This window comes from Anarhichas minor, unplaced genomic scaffold (assembly GCF_050575085.1).
Source record: "Anarhichas minor isolate MPS153535 unplaced genomic scaffold, ASM5057508v1 ptg000017l, whole genome shotgun sequence".
Lineage (NCBI taxonomy): Eukaryota > Metazoa > Chordata > Actinopteri > Perciformes > Anarhichadidae > Anarhichas > Anarhichas minor.
In genome coordinates, this window is record NW_027466463.1 from 16882820 (window position 1) to 16895580 (window position 12761).

The 12761-nt window shown below is 44.2% G+C and overlaps 1 protein-coding gene across 1 annotated transcript; it reads right to left on the reverse strand.

Annotated features, from left to right (window-relative positions):
* Nucleotides 1-7702: 7702 nt before the first annotated feature.
* On the reverse strand, nucleotides 7703-12430 carry LOC142952033 (suppressor of cytokine signaling 3-like). Its single transcript, XM_076094019.1, has 3 exons — nucleotides 11576-12430; nucleotides 10419-10764; nucleotides 7703-10317 (listed from the first exon to the last, which is right to left on the reverse strand). The coding sequence occupies exons 2-3, from the start codon at nucleotides 10545-10547 to the stop codon at nucleotides 9763-9765; spliced, it is 684 nt and encodes a 227-aa protein (XP_075950134.1). The 5' UTR covers nucleotides 10548-10764; nucleotides 11576-12430; the 3' UTR covers nucleotides 7703-9762.
* Nucleotides 12431-12761: the final 331 nt, after the last annotated feature.

The following is a 12761-nucleotide window of genomic DNA, read 5'->3' on the forward strand; positions in this document are numbered from 1 at the left end:
TATTTCACACACACACACACACACACACACACACACATACACACACATTGCTCTTAAGATGCAAGGGAAGCTGAATCGGGGTAGTCTTTGGCACTTTACGGCCAAAAGTATGTGGATGACTAAACATTGCACACATATCCCAAGTCAATTTTAGCCCATTATCACAAATCACAATATTGCCTCAAGGGGCTTTACAAGCTGAACAGTGCAACACCCTCTTTCCTCAAACCCATCAAACATGTGGTTAAATTCATTCACATGGGACATGAACGGCAGTGTCCTGGGTCAAAGCCCTGCGTTTTATGACTCATTATTATTGGTGATATGTCAAAAGCAAACATCCAAAACAAAATACTTTTTCCTCGAAACGTATTTCACAATGCAGTTTCGTGAACATACATTTTAGGAGACGTGGCTGCCCCTTGGCGTTATAGTTGACTCATAAAAGATGTTACAAGATCAGCTCTCATAATATACTGTAGCTCAGGGACCGTGCCAAAAGCTCATTCACGCTTTTATTGCTGGCGGGATTGACTGCTGCAATCGTTTGATCTTCTGATCCCTTGACAAGGTTCCCAAAAAGATCTTCAAAAAGTTTCAGCCCATTCAAAATGCTGCTGCCAGAGATCTTACAGGGACCAAACGGTCAGACCACATCACCCCGATGTTTATGTCACCACACTGGCGTCCTGTCAGCTACAGAATTGAATATAAGGAAACGCTTATAAAAAAAAAAGTGTTGTTTCAAGCCTCACGAGCATTAGTGAGTGTGACAACGCAAGGCTTGCCGACATCGTCCCAGTTCATCTAAAAGGTGTTTGATGGGCTTGAGGTCAGAGAGCTTTGTGCAGGTCAGTCAAGTTCTCCCACAACAATCAGGGAACCTCACTTTGTACAATGTGAGCATTGTCATGTTGAAACAGGAAAGTGCCTTCCCCCAAACTGTTGCAACAAAGATGGAAGCACACTCTAAAGTATCATTGTATGCTGTAGCTTTAAGGTTTCCCGTCATTGGGCCTGAGGGGCCTACGGGTTACTTTTGGTGAGTTTACAAAGTTTTAAGTTATTCTTCTGTCTCCGCCCCGATTCTATGGAAGAGAATGGAGTTTCGTTTGTCGTCCCGGATATTGACAAATGACTTCTGAAAAATCACTGATTTCTCATTAATCTTCCAAATGAATAGTCCCGATGAAAAAAGGATGGAGTATAGTATTCAGAAAATTGCCATTTTAAAAGGCTTTGAGTGCTCAAGCTTAATTTAAATCACTTCCAGTGTAGCCTAACATTCAGAGCCTCTGCGCATTAATCATCTACCACTTACGTATGTTTGGGTGAACTGTCCCTTTAAGCGATGTGGTTATTGTATGACAGTATGAGGCAGAGTTAACTAGACCATCAAGATCACCCGCTGCAGTAATCAACTGCAACCACTATTGCCTGTGTGCACTCATTCATCTCGTCCTTCATTCATCCACTTGCTGACTTCTCCTCTCTCACTCAGTCAGTTCTCGTTCAGTCGCTGTAATTACAGACCATCACCCGTCTGTACGATTTCACTTCCGAGAACAGTGGCATCTCTCTTTTTTTTATTTTTTTAATCTCCTTTCTCCTCCATTCATTTACCAGACCCTTCAGTTCACCCCTCGCAGCGATCCTGTCACCCTGCTGACCCTTTTTTCCCTCTTCCTCTTCTTCATCCTCCTTTCCCACATTGCCCACTCCTCTCCCTCCCTCTCTCTCTCTCTCTCTCTCTCTCTCTCTCTCACTCTCTCTCTCTCTCTCTTTCTCTCTGGGAAGTCATGTGACTTCTCTGAAGCTGAGCCCTATAAACCAGCAGTACTTGTGGGGCTCAGTGTCTATGCAGCTCTTTGATTGGCTCTTGCATTCACACACACACATACACACACAGCGGACCCCCTGTTTTCTTCTTTCTGGAACAAATGTGATCCTTCACATTCAAAAATAGGGAGATGGTTTGTGTTTATGTGTCTAAATGCCGCCTATTGCAGAGAATGGAGTATTTAATTAGAGCAATGATTAGTTGTTAATGAGGGATGTTATGATAATCACTTAGGAACCAACCAATTCTCAGGATGATATCTTACAAAAAGTTATTCCTCATTTTTAGTGCGTTTTCCTGCAAAAGTCAGCAACACGTGTCAATTTCCGCTCGTTACATGTAAATGGTCTTTTTGTTTGTGTTAAGATAACCATGGAAGTGTTGTAACTATCGCACAAGTTACGTGACGAATACATCAACATTGACTTTTCATCTTCTCTCCCGCCCGTCTTCTGCGTGCTTTCGCGATCTTTATACTTCCTCGTTTGTGATTACGTGGATAACATACGAAATCATTTTGTGGGATATCTATGAATTACGGCGTTTTACATTTTCGTAGGTGTAGCTATGAATGCTGAATGCGACCAGCCTGAAGGAACAGGGTGAAGCATTTAAAGGGGATCTATTGGCGGAAATTTAATATAATATTAGTCAGTATGTTTTTTAACATGTATTCATTTGAAAATAAAAAAAATTTTGTTCCTGTTATCTTAGAATGAGCCGTTTGTATCTACATACGGAGCGGGTTCATGGAACCGGCCGCCATGTTTCTACAGTAGCCCATAACGGACAAACCAAACACTGGTTCTTGTTAGGGACATTCACGTTTTCACGTTTTCGTGTCGGCCACTGTAGTTCTACTACACGCTTAGCACACGGGAGAAGTTTCATTTCAAACTGCATCCTCCCTGCTAGATGCCCCCAAATCCTACACACTGCACCTTTATATGTAAACACAAACACACTGAGCCTGTGAAGGGCCAATTGTTTTATATTGGGAGATTCGTACAGTGGCAGGTCAATGACTGAAAGCACTCGGTGCAGGGGGCTCAGCATTGAGGCCGGTTTAATCCAACCGGATCCTTGTTGAGACGAAACAGTGCAGTCTGCCAGTTATTGGCAGAAAAGCGCCGCTGTTCATATTCAAAACCTCCAGTTTAAATTTAAGGCCTCTGTCGGCTTTAATTTGCAGCGAAAACCTTTTTAAAATGTAGTGGACGATTTGAAACAAAACCCAGGAAGCTGTTTTGGTTTTAAGTCATGAGATTGTTTAGATTCCAGGTTTTTGTCTGACTCTGGTCTTCCAGCTGGTGCTGCATGTGTAGCTTCAGGGAGGGAACGAGTCGGTTAATGATTTTATCAAATGTGGAAGCCACAATGGAAGAGTATTGATAAAGAAACGCCAAGAGCAGAGCAGCCTCTTTAAAGTTAGTCTCCTCTTTCTTATGTAAGTGACTCACAGCCAGAGACGGACACCCTCCCACACTTTCCCTACTGCTGTTAATTCATACACTTGTTAGTAATATTGATCTGTTTGTTTCTGTGTGTGTGTGTGTGTGTGTGTGTGTGTGTGTGTGTGTGTGTGCGTGTGTGTGTGTGTGTTTTGAAAGGCAGCTAAACAGAAGTGGAAGTAACCAATGTAAGTATAAAGAGCAGAAATGCAGGTGTTTTTTAAACTTTTTTAAATAACATTATTTCAGATGGAAACCACTTTGGTTCAGACTGGAATATCCCGACAACTATTCAGTGAATTGCCATGAAATTACGTACAGATATTCATTGTCCCCATGATGAATCTCACAGACTCTGATTATCCCCTGACTTCTCCTCTAGCGGCACCATGAGGCTGAAAATATAGTTTTTTTCGCAAAATATTTCAACAACTATTAGATGGATTGCCTTAACATTTTGTTCAGACATTTATGGTCCTCAGAGGATGAATGTTAATGACTTTGGTGATTCGCTCATTTTTTCCTTTTGCGCCACCAGCAGCTTAAATTTTAATATATCCTGTTAAATATCTCAACATAAATGCAATTTGTTGCTGGCAATAATATGCTGTGTCCAAAATCCCTCCTTACTTTACCATGTAGTGCTCTATATTTACCATCCACCATTTTATTTTAGTGTCCAAATTCAGAGTATGAAATCCATCCACTATAGTCAGTGCCTTTGAAACTTGTGTTCATTTTGGGAAAGAGATGTTGTTACCTTTAGCCAGGCTAAAATAAAGAAATACTGAGTTTTTTTTAAGCTAAGTTGGCCGGCTGCTTCATATTTAGTAAATCACATTTGAGTAAATCCACTTAATATCCTTTTCCTGGAGCTTTCATCTGCATCTTACAGTCTCAGTGTGAGGGTTTAACTCCATTAAGAAGACTGCGAGACCTGTATGGAGTTAATAAACACCATATGCTTGGGACGACCTGCAGATGTGGTTGAAAGCGCTACAAAAAGATAGTAAGTGGAACTTGAGTACAAATTTCCAAAGTTAAGAATGAACTTCAAACTTGATCACAAATATGACTCGGAGAGCACAGACCTTTTTTTTTTTTTGTTCTTTTATCAACTGAAGAATAAAATTGCCCAAAACTGGAGATGCAAGTGTCAATTTTACTCGACACTGAAACTGAACTTGACTCCTCTCTCAATGAGTACTTTTACTTTTGTTACTTGAGTAGATTTTCCTGCTAATAACTGTTCATTTTTACCAAAGTTAAATTGTGAATGCAGCATCTTCTCATTCTAACACTTGCATTTTCCGAAAGTTGCCTTTGAGTATTTCCTCCACCACTGTAGGTAACTCATGGGCGTTGACAATGACTCATGACCAAAAAAAAAAAAACTCTTACTCACCACATATGTATGTGCATAAGCCAGTGCTCTTAAGCATGCGCATGTGTCCGCTGCAGTGTCAAGTTCAAATATCGTGCAGCCCCGTTTGCTGGCTGGGGGGACAGAGTGACACCTGAGAGTGTTGGAGGGTTTGGTCTGAGTCCATGCCGTTACAGTAAGCCATTTGGCATCTGGCCTTTCCCGCTATACGCACAGCTGTGAATGGAGAGCAAAAACAGCAGCAAAAAAAAAAAAAATCCACCTCCTATAAAACAATGTGACTGTGTCTATCACAGCGTGCCTCACAACCGCCTCTTGCAACACCTTTTTGTACGTTTCAGGTCATCGCAGGTCTTTTTGTTCTCGACAGCGGAGGCACACCCATCCGCTAGGTTGTCCGGGTGTTACGGGAAAAAAATTTCAGTTAAATTGCAATTAGTTTCAAATGCTGCAGTGTGTGTGTGTGTGTGTGTGTGTGTGTGTGTGTTGGGGGGGATGGTGGTGCAGTCAGCTTAGAAAAATATTGCGGTTTTAATCTGTCACATTTAGCTGGTCAATGTCTGCATGTATGTCTACATACATGCAGACATTTCTGAGTGCATCTGTATGCTTCTCATATGGTTTTTATTGATCCGTGTCCCTGTTATACCCCTCCTGCTCCCTCTCTTTCTCTCCGTGCAGTGATGGCGGAGGAATGATGGAATGCTAGAGGGTAACTCTCTGGTTTCCTGGAAGCTGGTCTGGCTTTATCAGAAGCGGCTGTGACAATACTCGAGCTGATGGGCCAACCAAACGTCTTTCCTATAAGCGCAGATCAGCCCAAAAAAAAAAAATAAAAAAAAAATAAAAAAGGCCTTCCTGGAAGAAATAATCAGCAAACCGGAGCTCCTTCCTGGAAGACCACTGTGGATTGCTCGTTGCAGGGCATGCTCCTAACCCTTTAATATTCTTTCCACCTTCCAGGCTTGACACCGTTGACATTGGCATGAGGTCAAAAATGAAAAGAAAACATAAACTGTTAACAACGCTTAGATTTTAATCAGACTGCAAGAATCGTATTAGTCACTTTGAAAACATTTTCCTCGCATGCTCAACTTGCTTCACATTTCCTTGTGTTGCATTAAAACACACTGTTGAAGCTTCACGAGAGGGCAGTGTCCACACTGAATGTTTTGATTGTTAAAAACGACAAAAAAAAACACGAAAAAACCCACAAAACACCCAACCGAGCTCAGTTGTTTGAGGGCCGCGGTGTTGTGCTTGGCCCCGGGGACACTGTTGACAAACCGTTGAGCACAGGACCACGGCAAGTCATTACCCGGAAAAAAATGAATCATGGTGGAAAGACTTTCTGTGAGTGTGTGAGATTCACGAGAGGAGCGGAGGATGCAGGCAAAACATATTCCAGCTCCGCTAACCAGGCAACTGTGGGGAACACAGTGAGTCATAGTGAGCCGAGCTGGCTTATTTAGACAATGTGTTTGTGTGTAAAACTGGATTATTCTGGTTGGATTTTGGGAAGAAGGCTCTCTCGTTGCTGTTTGAACGACGTCATGTTTTTTGTGTCTATAATGGCCCTCTCAGTCCTCCCATAAAGAAGTAGTGTCAGACACACACACACACACACACACAAAGTGTACAAACAGCAACTTTCAACACACATTTTTTCCTGTAAGTGTTATCGCAAAATAGGGAACTATGAAACTTGGCTTTTGAGTTATTGTAGCTATACCTGTGAGGTCAGCTGTAAAAACAGTTGTTAAACATTGTCCTCTCATTCACTTCCTAAGAGGTCTGTGGCTGACGTGTATATGTGTGTGTGTGTGTTTGTGTGTATGTGTGTGTGTGTGATGAATGATGTAATGTATATATATATATATATATATATATATAGTTTAGTTTCACATCAAATTTCTGAGCTGAAATCGATGCTCTTTCTGCCTCCTTTTTTTCAATTCTAGTCTCTTCAGGTGGCATCCCCCGTCTCTCTCTCTCTCACACACACACACACACACACACAAAGACACCTCATTCGCTCTTCTCTTGTACGTACACCCACCATCACCAGTCAAGCCGTAAAAACTCAACTCAATTAAAGTGCCTCATTTCCTGGAAGCCAGCCTCAGATAGAACACAAGGTATGCAGGGAATGGGAACTGTGTGTGTGTGTGTGTGTTTGAGGAATACTGCAGTGAAGAAACTCACCTCCTGCTTAATTTTACCAACGATCTACATACACACAAACACACTCTGCATTAGCTGCACGCTAAAACCACAGACCGTCATAAATCTCTTCCACGTGGACCGTTTCACCTATTTGACCTCAAACACACACACACACACACACTTTCTCTCTCTCTAGAGGACATCATCCTCAGTCAGGCCCTCGGGCAGGATGTATAAAGCCCGGCTGCATTCCTTTCCAGTTAGGTCCAGCCAAAAGTGAGTTCTCGACACAGTAACTGCTGTGTCAAAGTGTGTGTGTGTGTGTGTGTTAACATAACTGCACGCTTCTGGGAATCCCTTTGTTACTGTGTGTTGTGTACATCTACAGGGCACCATGTCGGACAAATTCGTGCCCACGCCCCTTCCTATATGTTCTACGATGCCTTTGGAATTTACCCACAATGCTCCAGCAGAAAAAAACAAGAAATGATGATTGCAGTGATTTTAACCCTATGATGAATGTATGTGTGTGTGTGTGTGTATGTGTGCTCGTACAGGGACGGTCCGGCTCTTTAAAAGCCTGCCGACTGAATAAACACTGCTTTGTTTCATGAGGAAATCCTATTTGTCAGGCAGTAATCTGGTTGCGAGGCCAGGCATTGCTGGAATACAGTCTGCCTTAACAATGCGTTACGATAAGTTAAGTCAATATTGACTCGGTGGAGTAAGAGAGAGAAAAGAGAAGGAGGCAAAGAAACAAACAGTGAAGTAACACTCACGGAAAACACATCGACTTTTGTAAAAATAGTGCTCTTTAATATAAATTATTGAAATATTTTAGAAATATAAATATGTGCAACGTTTCCTTTTCATTTATTTTTTATGTAATGCTTTGTCATTTCAGATATTACAGCTTGTATTTTGCCAGACTAGTGGCGAGCCTTTAGCGAGAGAGTCTTTATGAAAGACAAAATGATTCACATACACATGAGGTCCACTGGTGCAACACATGTAAAAATAACAAAAACAACTTGGTGTTGACGTGAGAAAATTAGACTGAGATTTGACCCAAAAATAAAATTAAAATAAAGAGTATAACTGTGGTACTATTTCAGCGCTCTTGTCTCAAGTGGCCACATGAGATCACAAAGTGTTATGATGTGAAAAGGCTTCCACTCCAATATGGATCACAGGTAAGTATGAGCACTGGTCAAACAGACAAAAACAAGTCTGATCAAATCAAAAGTCTTTGTTTTACAAAAGGTCTTTTTTCTCTTTTTTTTTTTTAAAGAATCACTTTCAGGCAGTTTTGTGTTTCCATGACATTCAGACAGACAAAACCAACTCTTGTTTCAGAGGTAACGGTGGAAGGTGAGACGGGGGATGAGAAACCTTTCTAAAGTTACATGGGGTTAAAAAAACGTCCACATAACACAGTTCATTCTCTCCTTCATGAGCACAAAAAGAAATACGTTGGAGATGATAATGTTAAAGAATAAATCACTGTGAGAGGGTCTGAAAGACAGAATTAAGACTCAGCCAAAACTTCTTTTTTTTTTGCACATGTTGGCAAACGTGGCTTTGCATTTAAAGGAGTAGCGTCCTGTTGAGCTCCATCATTTCCTCCAAGTCTGGGACATCAATCACATCAATGTTCAGCTGTATACCAGTATGTCTCCTCCCCCTTCCCCAAGCCCCCTCCCCAGTTCTCCGTCCTCTTCAATTTCCCTTTCCTAATCCCATTTCCCGCTCTTCTTTCTCCTTCGTTCAACCCCCCCCCCCCCACCCCCACTCCTCAAATCTTATGGATCATCATCACCGTCGTCGTTCCCCAAGGAGCTTTAACAGTGACATTTTTTTTTTTCAGCCAGTCTGGATAAAAATAAGTTCTGCTGTTTTGTTTGGCTTTGTGCCGAGGCTTTTGTCTCAGTAACAAGCTTTTGTCTCGGCAACAGCGGCCTGCTTTCTGTCACTGTCAAGGCGCACATGCAACTCAAAGGGTTGCAGGGAAAAGGGTAATGAAGGAGAACCAGGAAACAAACAGGAGAAGATGCTTTGTAATGCTTTTTTTTTTTCCCTCTCTTGTTCCCACGCTTCCAAAAAAAAAAACTACATGCTGGGCTGTACCTGTGTGTGTGTGTGTGTGTGGAGCTGGCGTGCATGACCACCCCCCCCCCCCTCTCTCCCCCCTCTATGAGGCAACATTTGCGGGAAGCAGCAATGGAAATGTGTGCGCTACCACAACACATACAAACACACACACGCACACACACACTCAGGCAAATAAATACTGTATGTTCTCTGCTTTGCCCCCCCGTTCGGACTTAGCCTTTTCTCTGTTTCTCCTCCTTCATTCACCCCCTCTGAACCTTCCTGTTCTTTGTGGTCTTTCTTTCAGTCCGCTGATCCAAAGTGTTGTAAATGTCAGGCTGAGAGAGGAGAGGGTTTCTTCTTAAGCACAATAAAACCCACGGGGATCACTGGTGGTGCATCGATCACGGCGTCGCTGTCGTCGTTAATATCGACCAATCGGGTTAGTCTTCTACGAGGCTCTGCTCTGCGTCTGAGTCAGTCATGGGAAACATTGACCTTTGACCTCTGGCTTCACTTGCCACTCACACTAGTGGTCAGTGTTTTTTTTTTTTTGTTTTGCAAAAGGCAGGACGGACGAGGTAATCGTTGGGTTACCTAAATCACGCTCCTGGCCCCCCGGACCCCCCAGGAGACTGTAGGTAGATGGTGTCCGCCAGTGTTGAAGCAGATTTGGGACACGATGAAAAACTGACCTCACATTGGCTATCTGAGGCTAACTCTGGTTAGCATCTGACGGCGCCCCTATTCACGTATTACGCCGAGAACTGGTCTGTGCTGTCCTCCGGGACTCCTGGTCCACGTGGTGGAACTTCTGCAGTTCCCGTCAGTCATATAGGAGCGTCGTACTCTTCCAGGAAGTCTCTAAGTGTGTGCGGGAGCTCCTCCGCCGCTCGCTCCGACCCCCCCAGATTGTTCAGGGTCCTCCTGCACATGTGCTGCAGGGAGGAGAGAGAACTTGAGAGGGGCCGCCGCAGTTCCAAGGGAATCTTCTCTCCGCTGGTGTGGATCAGATACACGCTGCACCCCGTCTTCTCCGCCTCTCTTGAGTTACCCCCACACGCCCCATCTCTGCCCCTTCCAGCATCCGGCCCTTTCCCCATGTAGTGCGCTATGAGCTTCAGCACGCAATCAAACTGCTGGGGCTCTTGGGTGTTTTGGGGGTCCGGCTGTAAGAAGAAGCCGCCTCCCTCGCTGTGGATGCGCAGGTTCTTGGTCCCTCGGGCCGTCTGCACGGAGAGGGTGAAGAAGTGGTGGTGGTCCGAGGAGTCGCGGATCAGAAAGGTGCCGGGCGGTTCAGAGCGCAGCAGGGCGCTGGCTTCCCGGCCCCCCACAGCCCCCCAGTAAAACCCACTCTCCTGCAGCTTACGCAATGCACGCATCACCTGAAATGAGTAGGGGGGAAAAACGGCCATTATTATGCGTCATCAGCCCATTTTTAGTCGTCAATCATGCAAAAAGATGTTTCTCTAAAGGTGTGACTGACCTGCTGGTAGTGTGCATGCGAGCTGAAGGGCTTGTAGTGATGCAGGGTAGAGTTTGACCCCTGAACCCTGCCCTCCGGAGGGGTCACGCCGCTCATGGCGAGGGGGTTGCGTCCGCTGAAGGCTACCATGGCGCCATGGCCCCCTGCCTCTGCCCGCTGGTCGAGAGGCAGGGGGCCCAGAACAGGAGCGCCGAAGCAGACAGGTGGAAAGGAGTTTGGGGCGGAGGGAGAGGAAAGAGAGAGGGAATGGGGTGAGGGTGGCTGGGTCACACACCGGGTCCAGGGCCCCGGGGCAGAGGAGTCCGATGCATCCAGAGAGGGGCTGGGAGAGAGCACCTAAACACAGCTGGAGACAGAGAGCACAGATGATCCACCTAAATGAAGACTGATGCACACATTCAGGCTGCAGTCTCCTCTGAAACTCCATTCATGCAGCGCGGACATAAATAAACGACCACTGTGCCACACTAGAGCTCTCAGTTTAGCCTCATGAAATGCAGTTAAGACCATTCTGACAAAATGCATGAGGCGAGACTGGGCAGGCAGGTTATATTTAGTTTAAATGAATCCTCGCTTACTCGCGCTGAGCCTGCTGCTGCTGCTGCACCGTGCAGCCAGACAGCAACTGGATCCTGATTGCTTTCAATTGTCTTCGATCGGGCGTACCGCAACAAGGGATTTCAGAAACGGGGTCACTGTGAAAGAGTCCGGCGCGCTTTATTCACCCCCACTTTTCACTAAATAACTCTTTATTCCCTGCTCGGCCGCGCCACAGAGGCCCCCATTCTCCGGTTTCACTGTGACTAAAAAAGAAAAAGAAGTGTCCCGTCCGGTCCGGTTTGCTCTGAGAATTGCAGACGGCTGCACCGGACAGTGCGGGACTGAGGGAAGCAGGAGGCGCCATAACGGTTCAGAACCGCTACAGAGCCCGCTGGTATGGAAATCGGTCTACTTCTCACAATATTGCGAAACAACCCCAAAAATTATTATTCCATGCTCCTCGGCTGCACTGCGCCAAGAGCCCCAAGCAGCCAATAACCGCAGCTGTGCGTAAAACCCGCATTATAACCCGTGTCTTTTCTGTCATTGTGTCTGCTTGAATGATGCACAGCGAGCCGCTTTGGGTGTCTTTCCAGTCTATTTTTTTTTTAACTTACCTTGCGGATATGTTCAGCCCCGCACCGCAGCCGCTCTTCGCCAAAAGAAAATATATGCAAACTACCCGAGAGTAGTGCTAAATGAATTATTAACTCAGGCATTAAAATACAAAAAAAAAAAAAAACTATCCAAAAAGAAGTGTGAGTTCCTTTCCTAAGCGGAGGAATGTGGTGTCGGTGATATCTGAAGGCGAGACCGTGTGCGTAAAGGTTACTGGAGGTTGTTTCGGAATAAAGCCTGTGTGAGTGGTAAGGCTCCGCCTCCTGGTGCTCGGACTCTCTTCCAGGAATCACGCTCGTGCACGCAGAGAACACATGCACGTGCCCGCGCTCGTTCTTGGCAGATTGCCAATAAATTATCAGCGTGACATTTTCGCCGGGCAGTTTCCCGGTACTGATGGGTTCCCTCCTGCACGAGGTGAACAAGTTAAGAACTAGGTTTCATTATTATATATGAATGTTACAGACTTTACTGGCAGAGTCTAAATGCCGGGCAACATGAATAGCTCCACATAAACTATATTGTAACGACAAACGAGACACTATTATACTACTATGCTATTATACTAGGCTGCTGTTATATTGCTTTATATACTGTTTGCTATAATCTAAAACAATGCATCAAATTATGAAAGCGATCATATGATTTGTATGTCATATTAGAGTAAAAAGTTAAATATCAAATCTCAAAATTGTACTTTTCCACCACTGCAAGTATTTGCTCCATAATGTATTCGTTCTTGTACTTTTAGATGTCATATTCTTGATTAAATTATTTTAAATAGTCAATTAATTTCCTTTAGTGCTGCTGTAACGTGATAATTCTTCCCAGTGAGGATCAATAAATAGAGCCTTACCTTAACACCAGGCAGATGTAAAATCCTTTCATGTTTCTTTGTTCACAACACGACTGATGATTAACATTCATGTGCGCTACAAGCCGGTTAGCGTTTAAATGATGTCCCTCGGGCTCTCGTGTTGTATCAGGAAGCAACTGACTTACTGTCAGTGCTCTTGAGCAACAACCGGCTATACTGCTGACCTGAAATACTCTATTACTGGCAAAAAAAAACTTACTTAGTTAAAAATATGAAGGTATTATCAGAAAATGCACTGAAGGTATCAAAAGTAAATGTACTCATTGTGCAGAATGTGTTATATTGTCATCTATTGTATTGTTTGATTA